Source organism: Chelonia mydas, chromosome 5 (genome assembly GCF_015237465.2).
Source record: "Chelonia mydas isolate rCheMyd1 chromosome 5, rCheMyd1.pri.v2, whole genome shotgun sequence".
In the NCBI taxonomy this organism is placed as follows: Eukaryota; Metazoa; Chordata; order Testudines; family Cheloniidae; genus Chelonia; species Chelonia mydas.
In genome coordinates, this window is record NC_051245.2 from 12,574,775 (window position 1) to 12,598,132 (window position 23,358).

Here is a 23,358-nt window from a genome sequence, read left to right on the forward strand (position 1 = left end):
TGAGGGCATGGAGGTCATCAAGGTTGCCATCAAGGATTCCATTTGTAATGGTGGCTTTGGTCATGTGTATGTCTGTCTCCTAGGAAATTGGACTGAAAACACCAGCTCTTTTAACATAGGCCACTGACAGCTATCAGATTTGCAACAACTTTCAGTCTGTACCAATATGATCTGGATTTAAAACGGCTACCGAGACGGGAAATGCTATGTATCGCTGTACAAATCTTCTAAGTGCTCTAGTCCTTCTAGAGTTGTTTTTCATGAGAAAATCTTGGGTTGACTGTTTTTGGTTTTTTTAAAGGGGCATCACAGCTTTTCAATAGGGCGTATATTCTAGCTTTACGTATGCTGACAGTCTCAGGGTTTTGCTCCAGTCTTGCAGTCATTAAGTTGGCATAATCAGTCATTCACTGATGATAGGTTTAGATAGCCCTGATATTCACGGCACATTTTGTTTCCAAATCTGATTTTGAAAGGCAAGGCTGAGAAAAGCAAAAATCTCTCTCCTTCTGTGGATGGTTTGTAAATAGTCTTCTTGTGATTATGTGGATTTTAAAGATCCTTTAATGGTGGCTGTCAAATTGACAAAACTACTGTACAGTAATGTAAATTGAAGATATTTGTCTGTTTGATGTATACTAAATTTAAGCTAAGTTATAAGGTGTGCTGTTTGGAAGTGTGGAAGATACAAGAGTGGAGCTACAGATAACAAGTTTATGCTTGTATTTCCTACTGATGAAGACTTTCACACAAGTTATTTCTATGGGTAGGTGAAGAGAATATCACTCTGCATGTATATACATTTATTATACATTTTTGCATGATTATACATGTAGGAGTGGTACAATTTTGACTTGACTTTTGATGCCATTTTCCAACTATAATTTGACTCATGTAGACATGCCGACTTAATTTAAATTTGGCATCTGCTCTTACAAAGATTAGTAATAACCAAAAGAGAAACCAAACATTGAAGGAATTATACACAGCTCCTTAAATTTTAGATAACATCCTTACTGAAAACATGGTCAAATAGTCAATATTGTACTTGACCCTCGTATCTTCTGCACTCAAGTATTTATTTTTATAGATCACACAATATATTGATACCATATCACACTGAACTCTGATGATAAGACTGAAAACATGCCTTTGGATCATTAATTATATTGTAAATTCTGCATGTAATTTAGTCCAAAATGTGCGCAAAAAAAAAAAAAACCCTCAAAAACAACCAATTTAATCATAAAGTTGGTAATCTTGTACTTTGGATTTGCCTTTTTAAAAGAAAACAGTTGTCTTTCCACTAGTCATAAGGATTTTTTTTCCCAGTAATAATCATCAGTATTTCATGTTGTGACATATTTGCTCTTTTATACATTGGCATTTAACTACCCATTTATTTTTACGTTGGGTCTGTTCTGAATTTGTAATGTAACAACATTGTTTTATGAAACTGATGTTGGGGGCGTTCTGACTTGAAATGGTTTGTGAATTTTTTCATGTCAGGTTGCAGAACTGATCTTCAGCACAGTTTAAGCAAGATTCCTTCATAATGTTGTGCTTTAGTGAAGTGGGTTGCTAACTGCAGAATAAGAATTCCTTAAAATTGTTGTGTTGGATTATTTTCTGAAGGATTAAGTAAAAACAAAACAAGCTCTGGTGGAATCAGCCGTGCAGTGACCCAAGTTTTAAGCTTTAATTATACACTGATCTTTTTTTCTTCAGTGCCAAACACTTTTCATGTTATGCCCCTAAAGAAGCCAGAGTTTCCTGAAACAAATGTTTCTTTTAGAGAACTGCTTTTTTTATTTGTATTTTAGTTGTTTTATAATTTAGAAGGTTCTATACGACAAAAGTAGTAGTAGCCTTGTCAATGTATCCTATTCCTAGTGCAAATAAAAGCTATGCTATGCTGACATCAGCCGAGTCTTGGTCCAGAATATTCAGATTTTTATATGTGCCACTCAAAGGTATGATTCCTTTGGAGGAAATCTTGGCCCTGTTGAAGTCAGTGGGAGTTTTACAGTTGATTTCAGTGGAGAGAGGATTTCATCCTTTAAAATGTTTTCCAAACTGTCTAGATCAGTTAGAGCTATTAAGGGACGCAGCCTTTTTTTTAATGAAAATGTGGACTTTCATAATATTTATTAATTATTCTTCTGCTTCCAAATGACCCTTTTAATTGAATTTGATTTTATTTTGAGGATGGGCTGCTTCTGGTACCCCATCAAGCTACACGTTATTTTCATCTCTCAAGGATGAAAGAAAACGAAGGAAAGAAATACACCGCCCCTCCCCCCAAAAAAAACCTTTTGTAGTTATTTTTCAATAATAGGCTGCAAAAATCTGAAGGTTTACATCTCTTCTCCCCCCGCACCCCGCCACCCCTTGGTGGTGGTAGACTCATACTGTTAAAACACTACTAAAAGCATACATGTCGCTGTGCTTTGCTTTTAACAGAAAACTCTGCCTGAAAGGGTATTATTCGCTTGTATATTTTTACATTTTTTTTGCACTTGTATATGAAAAAAGCCACTGCGGTTTTGACAAATGCCAGTGTCCTTGGCAGGTGGATTTTATGTAAGGAAACTTGCCTGGTGTTAAATGTATTGTGTTTGGATCCATTACACACAAAAAAATAGCAGTTTTATCCAAATCAACCCCTAAAAAATGTAAGTTGTCATTTGAATTAGGTACAATTCCATAAACATTTTCTCTTCCCTTACTTAATGTCCTGTCATTCAGAATATTATTTCTTTCCTTAAACTGAAACGTATCCGTTTTAGTGTTATAAATGTAATATTGTTAAATATGGAGAATTTTCTGGGTTAATGTAAAGGATAATATGTAAATAGCAGATATGAGAGGGCAAGCTTACATGGCTGGTTACTCTGTATCTTTTCTATTTATGCAAAACTTAAAATGCCTCTGGTGTCAGACTTCCTTCCTCCAGTTGAAGTTTAATCATTAACATACGTGCCTCTGACTGTTCCTTGAGGACATACTTAGGAAGATGTGATGATCCTAGAGCTAGAGATTTATGTTTTAAAAGTGTCTTTCAAAACATGCATTCATCTTGTGTCTATTGCTTTCCTCCTCAGATGGACCTCCGGTTGTAGCTCATTATGATATATCGGACACAAACTCTGACTCTGAAGTGGTAAATGTGGACAATCTATTGGCGGCTGCAGTAGTTCAAGAGCACAATAATTCTGTAGGAAACCAGGACACAGGAGCTACCTGGAGGACCAGAGGTCTGCTAGAGGAACTGAATACTGATACAGGTTCGTCTACATTAACCTCCTTCTCTGATGCTGTAGCATGTATATGGCCTGACACCAGTTATAAAAAGTATAGAATAGTACAGATCAGGTATAAAGGGTCATGTTGAAGAAATGTGTGTCCTGAATGTACTTGGTTCTTGTTTAGGGACAGATTCTCCCATTCTATCTCATGCTGAGTAGTCTGTTACTCTGTGACTTGTTCCATTGAAATCAATGGACTCATCACAGAGTAAGGGACTGCCCATGCCTGGTCTGTACAACCAAGTTACATTGACGTAAATCACCTTGCACCGACCTATTTGTGCAATGTTTCTGTGCTCAAATTTGCCTCTGGCTGATGTAAGCGCCCTGTTACAGTAAACACAATAAAACCACCTCCAGGAATCCAAAGTTGTGCAGCCACTGCTTGTCATCCCATACCTGCATTACAATGCGATCCCATTTGTCAGTGCTCATTTCTAGGGCCCAGAAGGCAGCGCTCCACTGTCTGCAGCTGCTCTGTGAAAGCTACCATCAACCTTGAGTTGTTTTTTGCTATGTCCCTCAGCAAACTGTCCTTGAAGACGTCCTCATGTCCCCAGTTGTTGTGGTGCTTCCTGCGGGTCTGCAAGTACAGGAGAATTATGCATCCTGTATTTTCAATGTTCATGAGAATAGTGCAGAGCTCTGCAGGCTCCATGCTTCTGTCAGAAGTAGCAGAGACGGAAAAATGCCGCACGGGTTTGTGGGATTTTAAAAAGTGTGAAAATTATGGGATATGGATGATTATGGGATGGAGAAAGTTGCATACTGGGAACTTACCCAGGGATCTAGGAGCTAGGGATTGTCATTTTTAATCCCACCAACCCATTGCAAAAATTTCCCAAAAGGCACTGCACTCGATGGTCGCACATGGCACACTGGGATACTTACCTGCGACGCACTGTACTTTACAGCCACACAAGCACTCCTAATGAGTAAGACGCAAGCTGCCAGGTGTGCACACACATGAGCAATGTACAAACTTAGGCAGACAGATGCTGACATCATCATGCTTTGACCACAGTTTGTAGCTGGGAAATGGCCTACTGACATAGGATGTGATCAGCTACAAATTAAGACAGCTGGAATCAGTTTCCAGGGGAAACTGAATCAGGCCTGTGAGTACTATGTTAGATATACTCCACACTATCCGCAACCATAAAGTTCAGATCCCAGCAGGGTCAAACTCTCAACCCTTCAGTCTTCCAAAGTAAATAAAATAACTCCCATGAAATTTATTATGTGTAGGTCTTTTGGATGATACCTCTGAAAGCTAAGTACTCGAGTCTACAAGATGCTGAACACCTTTGTCCCAATCTAGCCAAGCACTTAAACATGTACTTAGCTTTAAGTACTTAAGTAGTCCTTTTAAAACCAATAGACTAATCATGTGATTAAAGTTAAGTATGTGTGCTTAAGTGCTTGGCTGGTTCAGAGCCAGAGTGCCCAGCACCTTGAAAGGTTCAAGCCCTAAGTGATCAATTTTGAAAACACTTTTACTCCTACTTTGATTTTAAGAATTGGTCTACTCATGGTACTTATGCACTATAATTAGTCGTAAGAGTTTTCAGGTTTGGGTCCTAACAACCAGATCCTCCCTTTGAATGCAGCGGAAGGTAGGTACCTAAATATCTTTTGAGGGTCTGGGCCTTAGATCCTGTGTGTGCTACATGGACACTAAAGATCCTAAAAGTTTGCCCCTATGTTTTTAAGCCAAAATTCCCCCTCCTCTCCCCCTTACAATTCACCAAAGACCTGGTTGCATTTCAATGCTGTATGAAGGACTTCCAGTATTGACATAGTTTTTAAAGCACTCTGGGGAGCTTGGTTGGAAGATGCTATGGAAATGCAACATCTATACCTTTTTTTCAGTCACAAAGAAAAATTTATTTATACTTATGAAAAATGTCTGACTCTGATTTATCTCATTGCAAAACTGCTGGGAATCTGTTACTTTCCCCCAGCCCCAAACCACTGCTTGGAACCTTAAAACTGAAGTCAGCTTTTTCTGACATCCTGCTTGCAGACTAGCCTTGTTATTGAGTGTGTTGAGCTGTGACTTTTTTTTCTCCTAAAAAAAACCAGTCAGCCAACGCAACATTGAATCATCTCAAGAATTGCATTGATCTTGCAAACAGGTGGAAGGTCATGGGGGAGTCAGGTTTTGGACCTACTCCTCTTATTGTCCCCTTAATATCAAAATTATTTATTCCCTCTTATCGCCCACCTTTCCAAACACATCACGGAGAATGGGCTAAATCCACTTCAAGTAAGAGTGGGTAGTGGGAAGTGTTGTTGGATGGGATGATAGACGTGAATGGCTCCCATTCACCTCAATGGGCAGTTGACACAGGAACCTAATGATGACAATTTAAATGTCACCATTTACTGTTCACTGCAGATCATTTTAGCAGAAGCAAGCTAATGCTTATCCATTGTTGTTGGATGTAGTGGTAGATATTTAGTCAGAGAGCTTAAGGCCAGAAGGGACCACTGGATCATCTAGTCTGTACATCACCACCCCCCAGCACCCACACATTAAACCCGGCAACTGAAATTAGACCAAAGTATTATAGCCCACAGGAGACTAGACGAGATGTGCCACAGGGAGAGAATAGGAAGGAACTGAGGTGCATGAAAGGCAGAGGCCCTTGCAGTGGCAAGGACATGATTAAGTGGGATATACCCAGATAATCCGGGCAAGTGACCTGCACCCGCATGCTTTAGAGGAAGGTGGAAAACCTCCAACGTCACTGCCACATATAACATTATTAGATCCTGAACATGTGAGCAAGAACCAGCCAGCTTCATGCCACCTCAGAGTCTTGGCCCACCCTGGCCATTTATGTTTGTGACACAATGCAGTGAGGCAGTTAGTTGCTGTCTTATTTGCTGGAGAAGGTAATAAGTAATTCAAACATCCCTTTCTCTAAGTTGAAAGTCGCCACTGCTTTTGCCTAAAAGAGGAATGGAAAGAAGAGGAGTATTCCTTCCTCAGTCCCAGAAACCTTAACTGCTTCCTGGGGACAGCTCCAAAATGTCCGAGTTCCCATAGCCAACTGTCCCCTATCTAATTACTGCTAATTACCTCCAGCTTTTTCCCAGGCAAATTCAGTGATGAAGTTATCTTTGTCAACAAAAAATCTGCAGCACATTGAACATTTAGGGGCAGCATAATGTGGACTGAATTGGCTATAAAAATAAATAATACAAGATGTAATGGATTGGACTTGGGGTGTGCAGAGGGGAAAAACAGAGAAGGAAGAGGGTTTGGGGTAGGTAGTATGGCATAAATCCAGCATCCTTACTGCATATTTAGGTCTTTAGCTGCATAGGACATGGGGACTTGGCTGTACTGATAGTATGAGAGTCTGAAGCTTTGGCCTTCCTTATGCAGTGATTTTAAAATGTATCGTCAAGGCAGATGAATACAAATGGTCAGTCTCTCAGCGCACACTAGTGCAAATATTGTTCACAGATCCACCCATGAAGATGAAGCCAGTGGAAAACTAGAAAATGTTGAAGTGATGTTGCCTGAATTCTGGTGGAAACATCCTATAAATGCAATCTATTTTTTGTATTTAAAAAGTTGAAGATATTTTTGGACTAATCTGGGCTGACTGTCAAGGGCTTTCTTTTCTTTGTCCTAATAATATTTGTAAAACCAGCCACCTGAAGCATTTCCATCTTCTTGTGAGTCCTGAGCTACTCTGTAGTGTGTCTCAGGCTCCGGGAAAGGCAGCTGCTTGAAACTTCTCCAAAGAAGCAGGACTAACACAAGTGCCTAAAATATAAGTTGGTTAACATACACTCGTGATTAACTTAAGTTAGTGATGTCCACTAAAGCCCTTGAAGATGAAAAGACCGGTCTGTGAATCAATTTGACATTCTTTTCACTGAACTCAGTGGCTGGGTATCAAGCCCTTCATCTTCTTCTGGCATTAGTCTCAATTTTATGGGGTTGGCTCTTCAAGTCTGTCTTCTCCATTCCAGTCCATGTTGAAGCAGTTCCTTGATAACACCACAGCACAGCTGGCCTTACGTAGGGGCAAACTGGGCTTTGTCATATTGTGCTTTGTCATTCATCATTTAAAGTGGTACAATCAAATAATAGTATCCGTCTCGAATGTAACCTTAGCTTGTACTAACCTAAGCAATGCCAGTTTAAAAAACATTAGCTAAATGCATAACTTTAGACACAGGGCAGATGAAGGTTGCTTGTTTTCAAATTGTATTTTTAGTTATATCTGTAAAAAACTTAAAATTTGCATGAAAGTAAATGGTACCAATAGCAATGATGGAATCAAATGTTAGTGAGTCACATACATGACTCTGATTGGTAAACATAAATGCCAAAATAATTAGAAAAATTAATTCCCTTAATGAGAGAGAGAGAGAAAAACCTTAATCACATGTTAAAATTATGTTTTTAGTGAAAAAAATGGACTAAAATAGAGTAGATAATGGCAGTAACACAGATTTTAAGCAGATTTTTATGTGTCCCTAATAAAGATAGCGTACAAAGTATCAAACGTGTTTCTGATATCTGTGTTAAAGCTCTAGAACTGATACCTCAAGGTTTGGGATTCGGAATATCTTGCTGTATTATCTCCTGATTGATCTAAATTTACATATACATTTTAAACGTGTCTTTCGCTGGAGTTTGTATATATTTTTTTCTTTCTTTATATAATAATTAGATACAGTTCTCCTGTCAGCTAATTCCTAAGTTATCTGCAAAACCTTAGAGTTTTCAGGTGCATAAGTAGTCCCTGGAATCATGGTTAAAGTTTCCTTCCTTGGTGTACTCCAACTCTTTCTAGAAACTGTTCACTTCTAACTGTGGTAACAGCACCTTCATACGTGTCCTGGACAAGTGTGATGTAGTCTTCAGGTATCTGTTCCATTCTCATACACTACCAGATGATTTCTCTTGGAATGTGGTCACAAGCTTTCTCAAGATTGATTAGTACTATGTGCAGGGTTTTTCGCTTTTCTCTGTATTTTTCCACGCGCAATCTTAATGCAAAGATAGCATCCACTGGTGACTTGGCATGACACCACACTGATTGTCATACACCTTGACTTGTCTAGGGGTATGTCTACACAATGAAATTAGGTCGATTTTATAGAAGTCTATTTTTAGAAATCGATTTTATACAGTCGATTGTGTGTCCCCACTAAGCACATTAAATCGGCGGAGTGCGTCCTTACTACCGTGGCTAGCATCGACTCATGGAGCAGTGCACTGTGGGTAGCCATCCAACAGTTCCCACAGTCTCCGCATTGGAATTCTGTGTTACGCTCCCAATGCCTGATGGGACATAAACATTGCGGGTAGTTTTGGGTACATGTCTTCATTCTCCTCTCCCCTCCCTCCCTCCTCCCTCCATGAAAGCAACTGAAGACAAACATTTTGCACCTTTTTTCCTGGGTTACCTGTGCAGGTGCCATAGCACGGCAAGCATGGAGCCTGCTCAGCTCACCACTGCTGTTGCGAGCATTGTAAACACCTCGCGCATTATACTACAGTATGTGCAGAACCTGGCTGAGAGATGCCAGCACAAGGACAATTGTGATGAGGACATGGACACAGACGTTCCTCAAAGCACGGGCTGTGGCAGTTGGGACATCATGGCAGCAGTGGGGCTGGTTGATACAGTGGAATGCTGATTCTGGGCCTGGCAAACAAGCACAGACTGGTGGGACCGCATAGTGTTGCAGGTATGGGATGATCCCCAGTGGCTGCGAAACTTTCGCATGCATAAGGCCACTTTCCTGGAACTCTGTGAGTTGCTTTCCCCCACCCAGAAGCACAGGAATACCAAGATGAGAGCTGCCCTGACGGTTGAGAAGCGAGTGGCGATAGCCCTGTGGAAGCTTGCAGTGCCTGACTGCTACCGGTCAGTCGGAATCAATTTGGAGTGGGCAAATCTACTGTGGGGGCTGCTGTGATCCAAGTAGCCAACGCAATTACTGACATTCTGCTATCAAGGGTAGTGACTGGGAAATGTGAAGGTCACAGTGGATGGCTTTGCTGCAATGGGTTTCTCTAACTGTGATGGGGCGATAGGTGGAACGCATCTCTCTATCGTGGCACCGGACCACCTTGCCAACCAGTACATAAACCGCAAGGGGTACTTCTCAATGGTGCTGCATGCACCGGTGGATCACAAGAGACGTTTCATTGACATCAATGTGGGATGGCCAGGAAAGGTGCATGACACTCACATCTTTAGGAACTCCGGGCTTTTTGAGCAGCTGCAAGAAGCGACTTACTACCCACACCAGCAAATTACTGTTGGGGATGTTGAAATGCCAATAGTTATCCTTGGAGACCCAGCCTACCCCTTGCTTCCATGGCTCGTGAAGCTATACACAGGCAGCCCGGACAGTAGTAAGGAGCAGTTCAACTACAGGCTGAGGAAGTGCAGAATGGTGGTAGAATGTGCCTTTGGACATTTAAAAGCTCGCTGGCGCTGTTTGCTGACTGGGTTAGACCTCAGCGCAACCAATATTCCCATTGTTATTACTGCTTGCTCCATAATATCTGTGAGAGTAAGGGGAGACGTTTATGGCAGGGCGGGAGGTTAAGGCAAATCACCTGGCTGCCAATTTGGAACAGCCAGACACCAGGGCGATTAGAAGAGCACAGGTAGGTGCGCTGCGCATCAGAGAGGCTTTGAAAACTAGTTTCATGACTGGCCAGGCTACGGTGTGACAGTTGTGTATGTTTCTCCTTGATGCAAACCCGCCCCCTTTCTTGATTTTAATTCCCTGTAAGCCAACCACCCTTCTGCTTCAATCACAGCTGGCAAAGGAAATAAACTCACTATTGTTTTGAAACCATGCATTCTTTATTAATTTAAAAAAAAAGGGAGATAACTAATAAGGTAGCCCGGGTGGGGTGGGGGAGGAGGGAAGGACAAGGCCACATTGCTTATTGTAGCCACATTACAAATCAAAACTGTTTGAATGACAGCCTTCTGTTGCTTGGGGTCGTCATCTGGAGTGCAGTGGCTGGGTGACGAGCTGCTCCTCCCTCCCCCCCGCCCCCGCTCTTTGTTCTTGAGCATCTGTGTGAGGAGGCTATGGAACTTAGGGAGGAGGGAAGGTGGTTGTACAGTGGATGCAGCGGCAGTCTGTGCTCTTGTTGGCTTTCCTGCAGCTCCACCAGATGGCTGAGCATGTCCATTTGCTCCCCCATTAGCGTCAGCATAGCATCCTGCCTCTTCTCATTGCGCTCACTTAATGCTTTCCTGGCCTCTGCCACTGAATGCCTCCATGCATTCAGCTGTGCCCTATCAGTGCGGGAGGACTGCATGAGCTCGGAAAACATGTCATCGCAAGTGCGTTTTTTTCGCCTTCTAATCTGCAATAACCTCAGGGATGGAGATGATAGGCGGAGCATAGAAAAATTGGCACCTGCAGGGGGAAAAAAAGGGAGGTTTAAAATTTAAGATGGTATATTTAAGATATGTTTCAGAGGAAAAAAAGGGAGACTCTTTCACAGTGAATCAAGCAATTCACAGCAGACAGCACATGTGCTTTAGGTACAAGGTTGCATTTTGCCTTTTATATTGAGCGCCTGCCAGTATGGTGACACATGACCCATGGCTGGGCAACAGAATTCGGTTTCCAGGCAGCCATGGTAAGCCAAAGGTACGCGGTTTTGGCTTCTAATGCCTTCATAACATGTGGGAATGTTTTCAAACTGAAGCACCCTCCTTTCCGATAGCAAGCAATGCCGGTTGGGTTTGCCATTTAAAAGGAGGGGCTGCGGTTTTTGGGTGGGAAACCCCTCTGTGTGGCTATTTGAGATGATCCCTTCACCCCTCCCCCCGCCGCATGGCAATGGGATGATCCCTTATAGTCAAACGCAAACAGCTCAGCATGAACGGGGTCCTTTTACTGTTCCCTTACAAAAATTCCCATATTTCAACCAGGTGACCATGAATGATATCGCTCTCCTGAGGCTAACACAGAAAGATATAGACCGAATGTTGCTTGAATGCGACCAAAACCCAGGACCATTCGCTGCCATGCTTTGTGCTGCAATGATTCCAGACTACGTGCTACTGGCTTGGCGTGGTAAAGTGTCTACTGTGGAGGACAAAATAAGGCAGCCCTACCCAGAAACCTTCTGCAAAGGCTTTCAGAGTACCTCCAGGAGAGCTTCATGGAGATGTCCCTGGAGGATTCCCTCTCCATCCCCAGACACGTTAACAGACTTTTCCAGTAGCTGTACTGGCTGCAAATGCATCCCAAGTCTTCAGAGCAAATCAAATATTAAACACTATTGCTTTTAAACCCTGTACCGTAGTTACAAATGTGCACTCGCCAGAGGTGCCTTCTCCGCCTTCAGGGTTGGGGATCCTGCCTTGGGTGGGTATTGGCTCCAGGGTGATGAAAAGGTCCTGCCTGCCGGGGAGAACGGATTCATTGCTTGCCTGCTGCGCGTTCTCCTTGTCGTCCTCCTCCTCCTCTTCCTCATCCCCAAAATCCTCCTCTGTGTTGCGTGAGACGCCCCCCTTGCAGGTGTTCACGGACAGTGGTGGGGCAGAGATAGGGTCCCCCCCTAGAATGCCATGCAGCTGATCATAGAAGCGGCATGTATGGGGCTCTTACCCAGAGCGACTGTTTGCCTCCTTTGTCTTTTGGTAGGCTTGTCTGAGCTCCTTGACTTTCACGCGGCACTGATGTGTGTCCTTGTTGTAGCCTCTCTCCACTATGCACTGTGTGATTTTTGGCATATATATTAGCATTTCTTCTTTTTGATTGGAGTTCTGTCTGCACAGATTCTTCTCCCCATACAGCAATCAGATCCAGTGTCTCCCTTTTGGTCCATTGTGGAGCTCGTTTGTGATTCTGGGGGGACTGCATGGTCACCTGTGCTACGCTGACCAAACAGGAAATGCAATTCACAAGTTCGCGGGGCTTTTCCTGTGTACCTGGCTAGTGCATCGGAGTTGAAAGCGCTGTCCAGAGCGGTCACATTGGAGCACTCTGGGATAGCTCCCGGAGGCCAGTAACGTCGATTTGCATCCGCGCTACCCCAAATTAGACCCAGCAAGGTCTATTTTAGCGCTACTCCCCTTGCCGGGGAGGAGTACAGAAGTTGATTTTAAGAGCCCTTTAGGTCAACGGAACGGGGTTGCTTGTATAGACGCATTCATTATAAAATCGACCTAATGCAGCTAAATTCGACCTAACCCTGTAGTGTAGACCAGGGGGCTTCAAAGTTTCTTATCAATAACTTGTCTCCCATATCTTTTTGTGGCTCAAGAGTTTAATGTCCCAGTAGTTACCACAGTCTTGTATGTTTCCTTTTCTTTTAAATATTGGTATTAATGTTCTTTCACCAGGCATCTTCTCAGTCCTCATGATGAAATTAATCAATTCTGTCAATATGTTCATGTCTAATTGCTGCAGGCACTTCCATACTTTTGCAGGTATGCCGTCGGGGCTGGGAACTTTATTTTTCATGTTGCTCAGTGCTTCTGTAAAAGCGTCTCTAAGACTGGTGCCATGAGACGTTACTTGGTTTTATCATATGTCTCAGTTCTCTTGGATTCTTTTCATTCATAAGCCTTCCAAAGTAATTTTTTCACCATTCCTTAATCTGGTTTTCACTGATTAACGTATGCCCATTTTTAATAACTTTGATCTCACCAGTGTCTTTAATTCTCTTATCGTGGGTCTTTGTCAATCTATATATTTCCTTCTCATTCTCCTTTGTTTCAAGATGGGCATATAAGCCTTCTCTGGCTTTAGGCTTGATGGCTGACACCTCTTACTTTGCTATCTTTTTTGGCTTTTTTTAATACTCCTGAAAATCCTGCTGTTGGAGCATTGTTTGCTGAAGTTTAAAACACTTAGTTTTTCTTCAGAGCCTCTCAAGCTTTCTCATTCTACCATGAGGTCTCATTGGGGAAGAAGACTCTTGCTTTTGTTTCACCAAGCAGGCTTTTTGCACATGCTAGAATGTAGCTTGCAATATGATTCCACCATTGATTTGTATTTTCTCTTACCCCTTCTAAAGGGATCTTCTGCAACATTTTTATTTTAAACTCCTTGTTAACTTCATTAAGCTTCCACCACTTGGTTTTCTGTACTGCTTTGGACCATTTTCTTCTCATATGCAATATGTCTCCATAGTCAAGAACCAGCATATGTTGAGTTGTAGTGCTTTCCCCTGAGATAACCTTACAGTTTTTTGTGTTTTTCTGCTTGGCTTGGATTACGAGGAAGTAATTTATCTGTACACTCATACTATCATTCCTATCCACAACAACTACACATTCCTGCATCACTTTCTCTAAAACTATACCAAGTCAATTTCTCTTATTCAACGTCCATAGTATAGTAGCATATAGCCTTCCTCAATATCTCTTGTCTTGTCTTCAAGAGACTTTCCACTTGGTCTCTTGAAAGCAGGAAATCTGTACTTTCCTTTTCATCAATGTCTGTACCAGCTCTGTATTTTTTTCCAGTTAATGTCCCAATGTTCAGGATATCAGTCTTCTTTTCTGGACTCTCTTCTTTGACCGCCTCCATCAGGAATGATGCAGTATTCGTTTCAGTAGCAGAAGGGTACTCTGCTTCACTTTGGAGGAAAGCCCTAGTCATATATGGCATATAAATCCATTTCTTGGATTTATTTGGTGTTCCAAGCCCCAAACATTTTGTAAGCTGGTTGTGTGTTCCAAACTCAGTGGTCTCTCTTTACTGTGCTCCAGGATTGGGAATTTGGAACACAGTCTTTTCTCCCCTAACTGGCTTTCATCTTCGTCCAACCCCCTCTTTATCTGAGGCCTTGTGTACACTACGGGGGTAAGTCGACCTAAGTTATGCAATTCCAGCTACGTGAATAACATAGCTGGAGTCGACGTAGCTTAGGTCGACTTACTGCAGTATCTATACTGCACTGGGTCGACGGGAGACACAGTCCCGTTGACTAACCTTGCACTTCTTTTTCTGGTGGAGTACTGGAGTCGATGGGAGAGCTATCTGCAGTCAATTTAGCGGGTCTTCGCTAGACCCGCTAGCATGATCCTCAGTGCATCGATCGCCTCAACATCGATCCCTGGTAAGTATAGACATACCCTAAAGGCTTTGGATTTCTTTGGTTAAATACTTGCACCGTGCTTGCCAAAAAACCTAGATCCTCCATTGAAGAGAGTCCGAGTCCAGCAGATCATACATTGTGGGCTTATGAGAAACTTTCTTTGTGTTTAAGTGGAAAATGTCTTCTAGGGAGTGGTAACAACTCTTTGATGGGGATACAAATACTTTGGGTTGTTCTGCAAGTGTTGATCTTGGAGGGTAAACAAAATACCTTCTCTGTGTGTGTGTTTGTGAAAGTGAGAAACTTAACAGCCTAGGTATGACATTTGTGTCTTTAAGCGTTTGCATACTCAAGTCTGCCTCTGCACCTCAACCCTCACCTGTACCAAGCTTCTCATTGTAGTATTTTCTTGTATTTGCTGTGCTAATCATGCTTTCTCGGGTGAATTGCTGAGGCATGGTAATATATAGCCCTATTCTTTAGCACTTCCATTTCATGCTTCACAGTGTGCTCTGCCACTTTATTACATACGAAATATATATAACAAAATATTTGGAAGTTCTGACAGCCTGATAACAATTGTCAAGGGTTATTTAGTTGAACTTAAATGGTCAAAGTAGTTGGCCTTATCTATTACTCATTTAAAGTTCAACTGACAAGTCATCTTTCTTTTATCGTCATATTTTATTTGTGAGGTGGCAGGACCCACCCCACGTCTGAGCCCAGCACTTTCATACCTCTTTTGACCCTGATCAGAGGCTGTGCCAAGGCGGCGGCCCTCTCTTCCCAAAAGCAGTGATCAAGAAGGTTGGATCAGACTGAGTGGGTATGGTAAGGTGGACATTCAAATAATATCGTAGAAGTTGGAGATGGAAGACTGATTAAGTCATTTAGTCAATCCTGTTCCCAGTGCAGGGTTGTTTTCTACAGTGTATTCTCCACTGTTGTGCTTTGTCTAGAACAGCTTTCAATATCTCAAGTGATGTTGCTTTCAGTGCTTCCCCAAGGGGTCATTCCACTATCTAATAGAGCTCTTTACAATTAATAAAAACAATGAGGAGTCCTTGTGGCACGTTAGAGACTAACAGATTTATTTGGGCATGTCAAGGTTCCTTCCCCACTCTGAACGCTAGGGTACAGATGTGGGGACCTGCATGAAAAACCTCCTAAGCTTATCTTTACCAGCTTAGGTCAAAACTTCCCCAAGGTACAAAATATTCCACCCTTTGTCCTTAGATTGGCCGCTACCACCACCAAACGAATACTGGTTACTGGGGAAGAGCTGTTTGGACACGTCTTTCCCCCAAAAATACTTTCCAAAACTTTGCACCCCACTTTCTGGACAAGGTTTGGTAAAAAGCCTCACCAATTTGCCTAGGTGACTACAGACCCAGACCCTTGGATCTTAAGAACAATGAACAATCCTCCCAACACTTGCACCCCCTCCTTTCCAGGGAAATGTTGGATAAAAAGCCTCACCAATTTGCATAGGTGACCACAGACCCAAACCCTTGGATCTGAGAACAATGAAAAAAGCATTCAGTTTTCTTACAAGAAGACTTTTAATAGAAATAGAAGTAAACAGAAATAAAGAAATCCCCCCTGTAAAATCAGGATGGTAGATACCTTACAGGGTAATTAGATTCAAAACATAGAGAACCCCTCTAGGCAAAACCTTAAGTTACAAAAAAGATACACAGACAGAAATAGTTATTCTATTCAGCACAATTCTTTTCTCAGCCATTTAAAGAAATCATAATCTAACACGTACCTAGCTAGATTACTTACTAAAAGTTCTAAGACTCCATTCCTGGTCTATCCCCGGCAAAGACAGAATATAGACAGACTGAGACCCTTTGTTTCTCTCCCTCCTCCCAGCTTTTGAAAGTATCTTGTCTCCTCATTGGTCATTTTGGTCAGGTGCCAGCGAGGTTACCTTTAGCTTCTTAACCCTTTACAGGTGCGAGGAGTTTTCCCCTGGCCAGGAGGAATTTCAAAGGGGTTTACCCTTCCCTTTATATTTATGACAGGGCATAAGCTTTCGTGAGCTAAAACCCACTTCATCAGATGCATGGAGTGGAATATAAGGTAGGGAGGTATAAATGCACAGCATATGAAAAGATGGGAGTTGTCTTACCAAGTTGGGGGTCAGTGCTAATGAGCCAATTCAATTAAGTTGGAAGTGGGCTATTCTCAACAGTTGACAAGAAGGGGTGGAAATCACTTTTGTAGTGCTAATGAGGCCAATGTAAACAAGGTGGCCCATTTCAAACAGTTGACAAGAAGGTGTGAGTATCAGCAGGGGGAAATTAGTTTTTGTAGTGACCCACCACTCCCAGTCTTTATTCAGCTTAATTTGATGGTGTCCAGTTTGCAAATTAATTCCAGTTCTGCAGTTTCTCATTGGAGTCTGTTTTTGAAGTTTTTTTGTTGAAGAATTGCCACTTTTAAGTCTGTTATTGAGTGTCCAGGGAGGTTGAAGTGTTCTCCTGTTTTTGAATGTTATAATTCCTGATGTCAGATTTGTGTCCGTTTATTCTTTTGTGTAGCAACTGTCCAGACTCCAACGAGAAACTGCAGAACTGGAATAAATTTGTTGGTCTGTAAGGTGCCAGAAGGACTTCTCGTTGTTTTTGCTGATCCAGACTAACATGGATACCACTCTGAAACCTTTACAATTAATAGAATCCCATTAGAAAGTTTTTCTAGTGTCCAGCCTAAACCTGCTCTTCCTAATCATCCTTTCTTTGTATCGGCCTAATGTGTAACCGTTTCTCAAGATCTTTTCAAATATTAGAGGTTATCATGTCCCTTCCTCCTCCTCTGTTTAGCAGGTGTTCAGCCAAGCTAGATGTATACACACCCCTCCCTTCTTATCTGAGCGCTTTCCCTCTGGATGAGTGACTCTCCCACTGTGTAGTGCAGCTGTACTAGCTGTTTCCTCAGGCAGTTGGAAAAGCAAGCAGTCTCCTTCAAGGCTGCCCAACCTCTCCCGTCTCGCCAGTATGCACTAAAAAGAGATATAGGTTTTAACTTTCCTTGGAGCACTGGTAGTAGTTGACTTTTCTAGAGAACTTATCACCAGAGCACCTGAGTGCTCTTTTGGTCCGGTATCTATTTTAGGTGTGTTTTGTGGTTCTCTACACATCTTCACTACAATATGCTAAAGATTTAGTGTTTTCCAATTCAAAGCTAGGACTTTACCTACTGTGTCATGGTAATGTGGTGTCTGGCACAGTATGTAAAACAGCTTTTAAAAACATCCTTATTGTTTGGTGAGCACTCAAGTGAATGTCCAGTGAATGATACTATTTAAAGAACAACTTTTCTGTACACACCTGCAGATCTTTTCATGAATGTTTTTCAAAAAGATTCCCTTATAGAGTATGTTTGTAGGCAGGAGATGCATTTCAGGAGAGTCCATTGACAATTCTGTATTTTTCAGACTGTATTTTGTGTTCTTGGGGGCATCTGTAATTTAAATATCTGAATCTTGTAACTTGAAATTTATAACTACCATGTATTATCATTAACAACAACTACTGCCTCTTGTATTTAGCATCATGTTTCCTCTCAAATCCTTTCCCAATTAATTCAGTGCTAAGGACAAGGTACCCTTTCAACCAAAATTCTCATCATCCACATAGCTGATACAGAGGTAATTGCAGTGAACGTTTGTCCACACTTCCAATCCCTCTGCTTTGACTCTGTTTGAAAGAGACCACCTCTGTGGGCAAGAGAGTAGTTCAGTTTTCATGTCCATTCTCACTGCTGAGACTAATAAGGGCCAGTTGTGGTGATGGTTTTTATGATGCAGTCAGTGGGAGTTAGAGACAGAGATCACCAACTCACTTCCTAAACCATTAGACAGCCTCATGTGGAACAAGCCTCTGCTGACCTTGGCTGGATTTCGCTGACAGCCAGGAGGTGGCAGAATGTATCCTGTTCTCCAACCCTTTCACTCATCAGTCACCAGAAAAACTATTTATACTGAAAACTGCCTGTTAGTCTGTGACAGTGAACAGACCATTTGGCATGCCCTGGAAGAGGGCCTTTTGCCATAACACATCCCTCTCCAGCAGTCTCCTGGGGGAAGTCCTGTCCAGCAAGACAATGTCATGGGGCTCTGGGATGGAATCCTAGTAGGGGTTTCAGAGTCCCACCTAAGAGGGCCTCACTGATCTGAGGTACTGGCAATAAGCTTGTAGAGAAGAGCTAGGCTAGTTTCATGTGAGAGAGAAATTTGTTTTCTAGAATCCGATAGAGAGCACTCTTCAGAGAGAAGAACTACACCACTATTATTGGTTGCTTTATGTACATGTTGGAGTTTAAGTTGCATGAAGAAGGGACTGATGGTTTGTGTTGATTTCTGATTGCATGATTTCCTGCCCCCCTTCCCCGGCTTTTAAAAAATAAACCTGAAACACCACAGAAGATTTTTATTCTGCTTAACCTGTGACTCTTGATTTATTCACAGTAATGTTTCCTTTTCTGAGTGATGGGAGAGCTTGGGTTTATGACTATGGCACTGCTAATTCCTTGTCTAGTGATTTTCATGCATTCATTGCTGGTGCTGGAAGTTACATACAAAAAATAGGTTTCAGAGTAACAGCCGTGTTAGTCTGTATTCGCAAAAAGAAAAGGAGTACTTGTGGCACCTTAGAGACTAACCAATTTATTTGAGCATGAGCTTTCGTGAGCTACAGCTCACTTCATCGTGATCTGTAGCTCACGAAAGCTCATGCTCAAATAAATTGGTTAGTCTCTAAGGTGCCACAAGTACTCCTTTTCTTTATACAAAAAATAGTTCCTAGAGTAAATGGCTTAATCTTAAGAAAAGGTACAATAAAAACAATTGTTGTAAATTTCCATCTTGCTACTTCAGTAACTGACTGGAAGGAACTTTCTTTTGTCTAGGATGGCATAATTTGGCCTTCATATGATTTTTTTCTCAGGGTTGGTCAGGAGCAGTCTGACTCTTAAGGCAATTCTGAAGTACTACAGGTGAAGAATCTAATTATTTCTAGAGTTGGAAAGTTCTCATAACAGTAATTGGGTACGACCTTTTGTGCGACAGCCCTATCACTTGAGCCATTCAAAACAAGATTGGACAAATCACTTCAGTATACAGTATCAGCCAGTCCTGCAGTAGGAGCGGGTTGCATGAGATGATCTAATAGATTATCTCAAATTCATTGATCATTTGTGGTTAGTTTGATGGGAAGTAACTTTCAGCATTGGTTTTCTGAGTTCTTTAGGCTCAGGTTGTGTTTGCATTTTTTCTTCTATGCAGGTCATCTGGATCCAGGTTTCCTAGCAAGTGAGAGAACCTCTTCTGGCAATGCACAGATCAATGAAGAAATTAATATTGCCTCTTCTGACAGTGAAGTGGAGATTGTGGGAGTTCAAGAACATGCAAGGTACTTATTATATTTTTTGCTTTATATTTTAATTTTGAATTCTTCATTTTATCCAAACTCTTAAATAGCCAAAATAAATGAAAAAGAGAAATGCTGACTGACTTCTGATGTTACAGTTCAGCCATGACCAGTGCCAAATATGCAAAATATATACTGTTTTATCAGGTTCTTATATACTCTGCCTATCATTGTGATATCAGAGTTGCCTATCTTTTTTAGCCTATTAATGTTTTCAGATGTACACAGATTAAGCATGTGATTTCTATATAAAATATATTGATAGGCAAGGTATACTTGATACTGATGTGATGTGTTTATTCAGTGTACAACTGAACACACTAATAGGGTTACACAAAAATAGGTGTGTTTAAGGTCTCCCACTGTGTGTGTACACAGTGCCCTTAAAAATGTGCACTTATTTCATTTAAGTATTGAAATGGTTTCTTGGATATTTAATTCCCCATTTTAAGAACATTGACCGTTTAAATACTTGCATGGTCAATGTGATAAATGTAAGGATGCCCACTGTGACGCTCTGCACTCCATATTCACCATAGTGATATGATTATGATATGGTTATAATAGAATTATGATGCATCTTGTACAAAATGTCATGTGAGGGGTCAATGGAAAAGTTATGGTTTGCTGAATATGATTATTCTATTTGTATGCATGTGTCATTTTTGTATCTGGAGTTGACTTTGGATCTGTATTTCAAATGTGTTTGCTCCTGGGTAACACCCACAAAGTTTGGTTACATCCACTCTAGCCAGCACATAGTGAAGGGGCTATCCAAGGTAATGGCTCATCAGCGAAGACAGTGGGCCATGGGAAAAGCTTGGCCTCGCCTGATAAGCTTTGTGTGGATGCTTCAGCCAAAATATAGGTAATGGCTGCCATTACTCATCCAAGCATGCAAGGGCAAGTGACTAGATCATGTGATACTGAACTTCATCTCATTGCTTGTACTTTTTCACAAATTGTGCTTGGGGGCTTGGCTTGAAACAAAAGTTGCCTCCACGTGGAAGAAGCTATAAAAGGGGGAGGTGACATGACTACTAGGCCTCCCTCCCCATAGAAGACAACACCTGGAAACAGCTAAAAAACAATGACTGAACTGGGGAAGGGAGGTCTCAGGCGGGAAAGAAGAAAGCCTGCCTGTGTATGGAAGCTTGGTGGACTGTTTGTACTATCTAACAGGGTGAGATTCAAATCCTATCCAGTTTAGAGAATTTAGACTGCATTTTTGTTTTATTTCTTATGGTAATCTACTGTACGTTATTATAATCGCTTAAATCTATCTTTTGGTAGTTAATAAATTTGTTTTATATTTTTACCTAAAACAGTGTGTTTTGCTTTAAGTGCTTGGGGAATCTCAGGAACGGGGACTGGTGCATTGTCTTCTCCACATTGAGGGAGGGGCAGACTGGGTGGTATTCTTTACTGGTCAGGCTTTTGACCAGGGCAAGATGGTACAGCTCTGGGTTCCTAGGCTGTGGAGTTCGGCTGGGGAGGGGGAGGTTACTGGCTGTAGCCTCTCTATGAATGGCCGAGGAGAAGTGTTCATGTAACTGCAGCTGGGTGTGTCCCTGTCTGTGTAAGTGCAAGTCCTGGAGAGGATTGTAGCTTGTCACAGCGTCACAGTGTGACACAGAGCCCAGGCCAGGGAGACAGATGGCACAGTGATATCCCAGTTCCAGGTTGCATCCCAGAGGGACCCATCACACCCACTGTAGCTTAAGAATTAGCCAATATGTTTTTATGAGTCGTAATTTTATTTCAGAACATTTCATGTGCTCAATCTGAGATGAGAATTGGGGAACAAAATCCTAATAGGTGGCAGGCCCACCATGTTTTAATTTATAATCTTTAAGCCTTATATATTTCTTGCATTGAATGCCTTCCCATATCTATCTTTGGACCGAGGTATTATGAAGTAATTAACAGATTGAGGCCCACGTAGAGACTTTTTTTCTCTATTCTGGGAAACTAAATTGGAAAAAAAATCAGTCGTTATTGTCCACACAAAGCTACGTTTGAAACATGCACAGCTCTGCTTGCTGATATTGGGGGTGGGGAGATAGAACCCTGGCTCCACCTACTCTTCATCCTCTTTGCTCCTTCACCACTTATGGGCTGGTGGGAGGAGGGACGTATGAAGTATGCAGCACCCAAGATCTCAATCCTTTGTAGTTACACAGAAGGCCTTACTCAGTCTGACGCCATAGGACCCTGGCACAACCTAGACCTGTGGGATTTTGGGGGAAGGGGGACAGACAGACAGATGGATGACATTTTGTGTGCAGGTTGAGCCTTATCTTATGAAATATTGATAATTCTTTTAAAGACTATCTCACTTGGAATACATGGTTTCTATATCCTGCCGATCTACTATTTAGAAGACCTTTCTCCTCATTGTAAATTAAATTTATTGTCCTTCACTACTAGTTTGTGTAGATGCTAATACTAATCACATTCATGTTTCATCCCTTTCTCTCTCTTTTTTTAAACTTTCTAAGTTGTTTGCCTCAGTAATACTTAAAATGCAAACCTTTCTAAATTCAATGCACAATTGCTAGTGAAAGTTAGTTTTAGTGGACATAGGCTTGCTAATGTGGAAATATTTCCTGCACTTCAAAAAGGAAGGAGAGAGAAGGTTGTTTTTCCAGCACATTTTTCTTAAGTCATCCTCAGCTGTATTTTCCTTTGTGCTTATAACTATTTTGCTGTCTTTGGGGAGGCCATCTCTCATCAGTTCTGTTTTGAAACTTGCACCTTTTGGTTGTTTGTTTCCTATTTAGAATTTTATTTCTCTTGCAGGTCTAGGCTTGCAGTTATGAAGTATTGATGGGCTTCTGGCAGGGTTGTCATGTTGAAAAGGTTTTAGGTTTTTGATCAGTATTTTTTTGCATGCTTAGTTTGTATGATTGGATTCAGTTCGCACTATATTTCTCTGCTCCATACTCTGTAGTGTTGCTGGATTGGTGTGGGCTGTGAAACTTGAGTTTGTCTTTTTTCATTTGTGGTGGTTTAGATTCTAGTGATTTGATGACATTTTTCATCATTAGAAACGGTTTGGTATTTACTTAAAGCACTGAATCCTTTTGGTAGTTATTGGCTGTTTTTTGTTTGTTGAGTGGATTTCCTACCATGCATGTATTTAAAAAATAAATCTTCCTCTGTTTCTCCTTTTCTGTTTTGGGTTTGTTGCATTTACCATGATGACGTATTCACCTCATGCTCAGGTTGTCAAGCATGTTTCCTGAGCTAATGTTTGATTTAACCTTCTGCAGTTGGCTACCTTGTGTGATTTGTTCAAGGATATGAATTTTTGTTAGGCATCATTTCCATGTAGTAATTAATAGCTAGATTTTTTTTCATCTTCAGGGTGAAAAGTTACCTTTAGTTTTGCCTAGGTCCCAAAGGCCAGGTCTACATTGGCGCTTAAGTCAATGTAAGGTACGTAGCTCTGGAGTGTGAAAAAATCACGCACAGCCCGAGCGATCTAGCTTACATCGACCTAACACAGTGTCTACACCACGCTATGTCAACGGGAGACGCT

General features: G+C 41.6%; 1 protein-coding gene across 1 annotated transcript in view; it reads left to right on the forward strand.

Moving 5' to 3' along the window:
• The window catches only part of C5H18orf25 (chromosome 5 C18orf25 homolog), a 74,568-nt gene that overhangs the window by 40,631 nt on the left and 10,579 nt on the right, over positions 1-23,358 (forward strand). The window contains exons 4-5 of the mRNA XM_043546879.1: positions 3,105-3,287; positions 19,670-19,796. Of these exons, the coding sequence (XP_043402814.1) occupies positions 3,105-3,287; positions 19,670-19,796 (310 nt within the window). The remainder of the gene's footprint in view (positions 1-3,104; positions 3,288-19,669; positions 19,797-23,358) is intronic.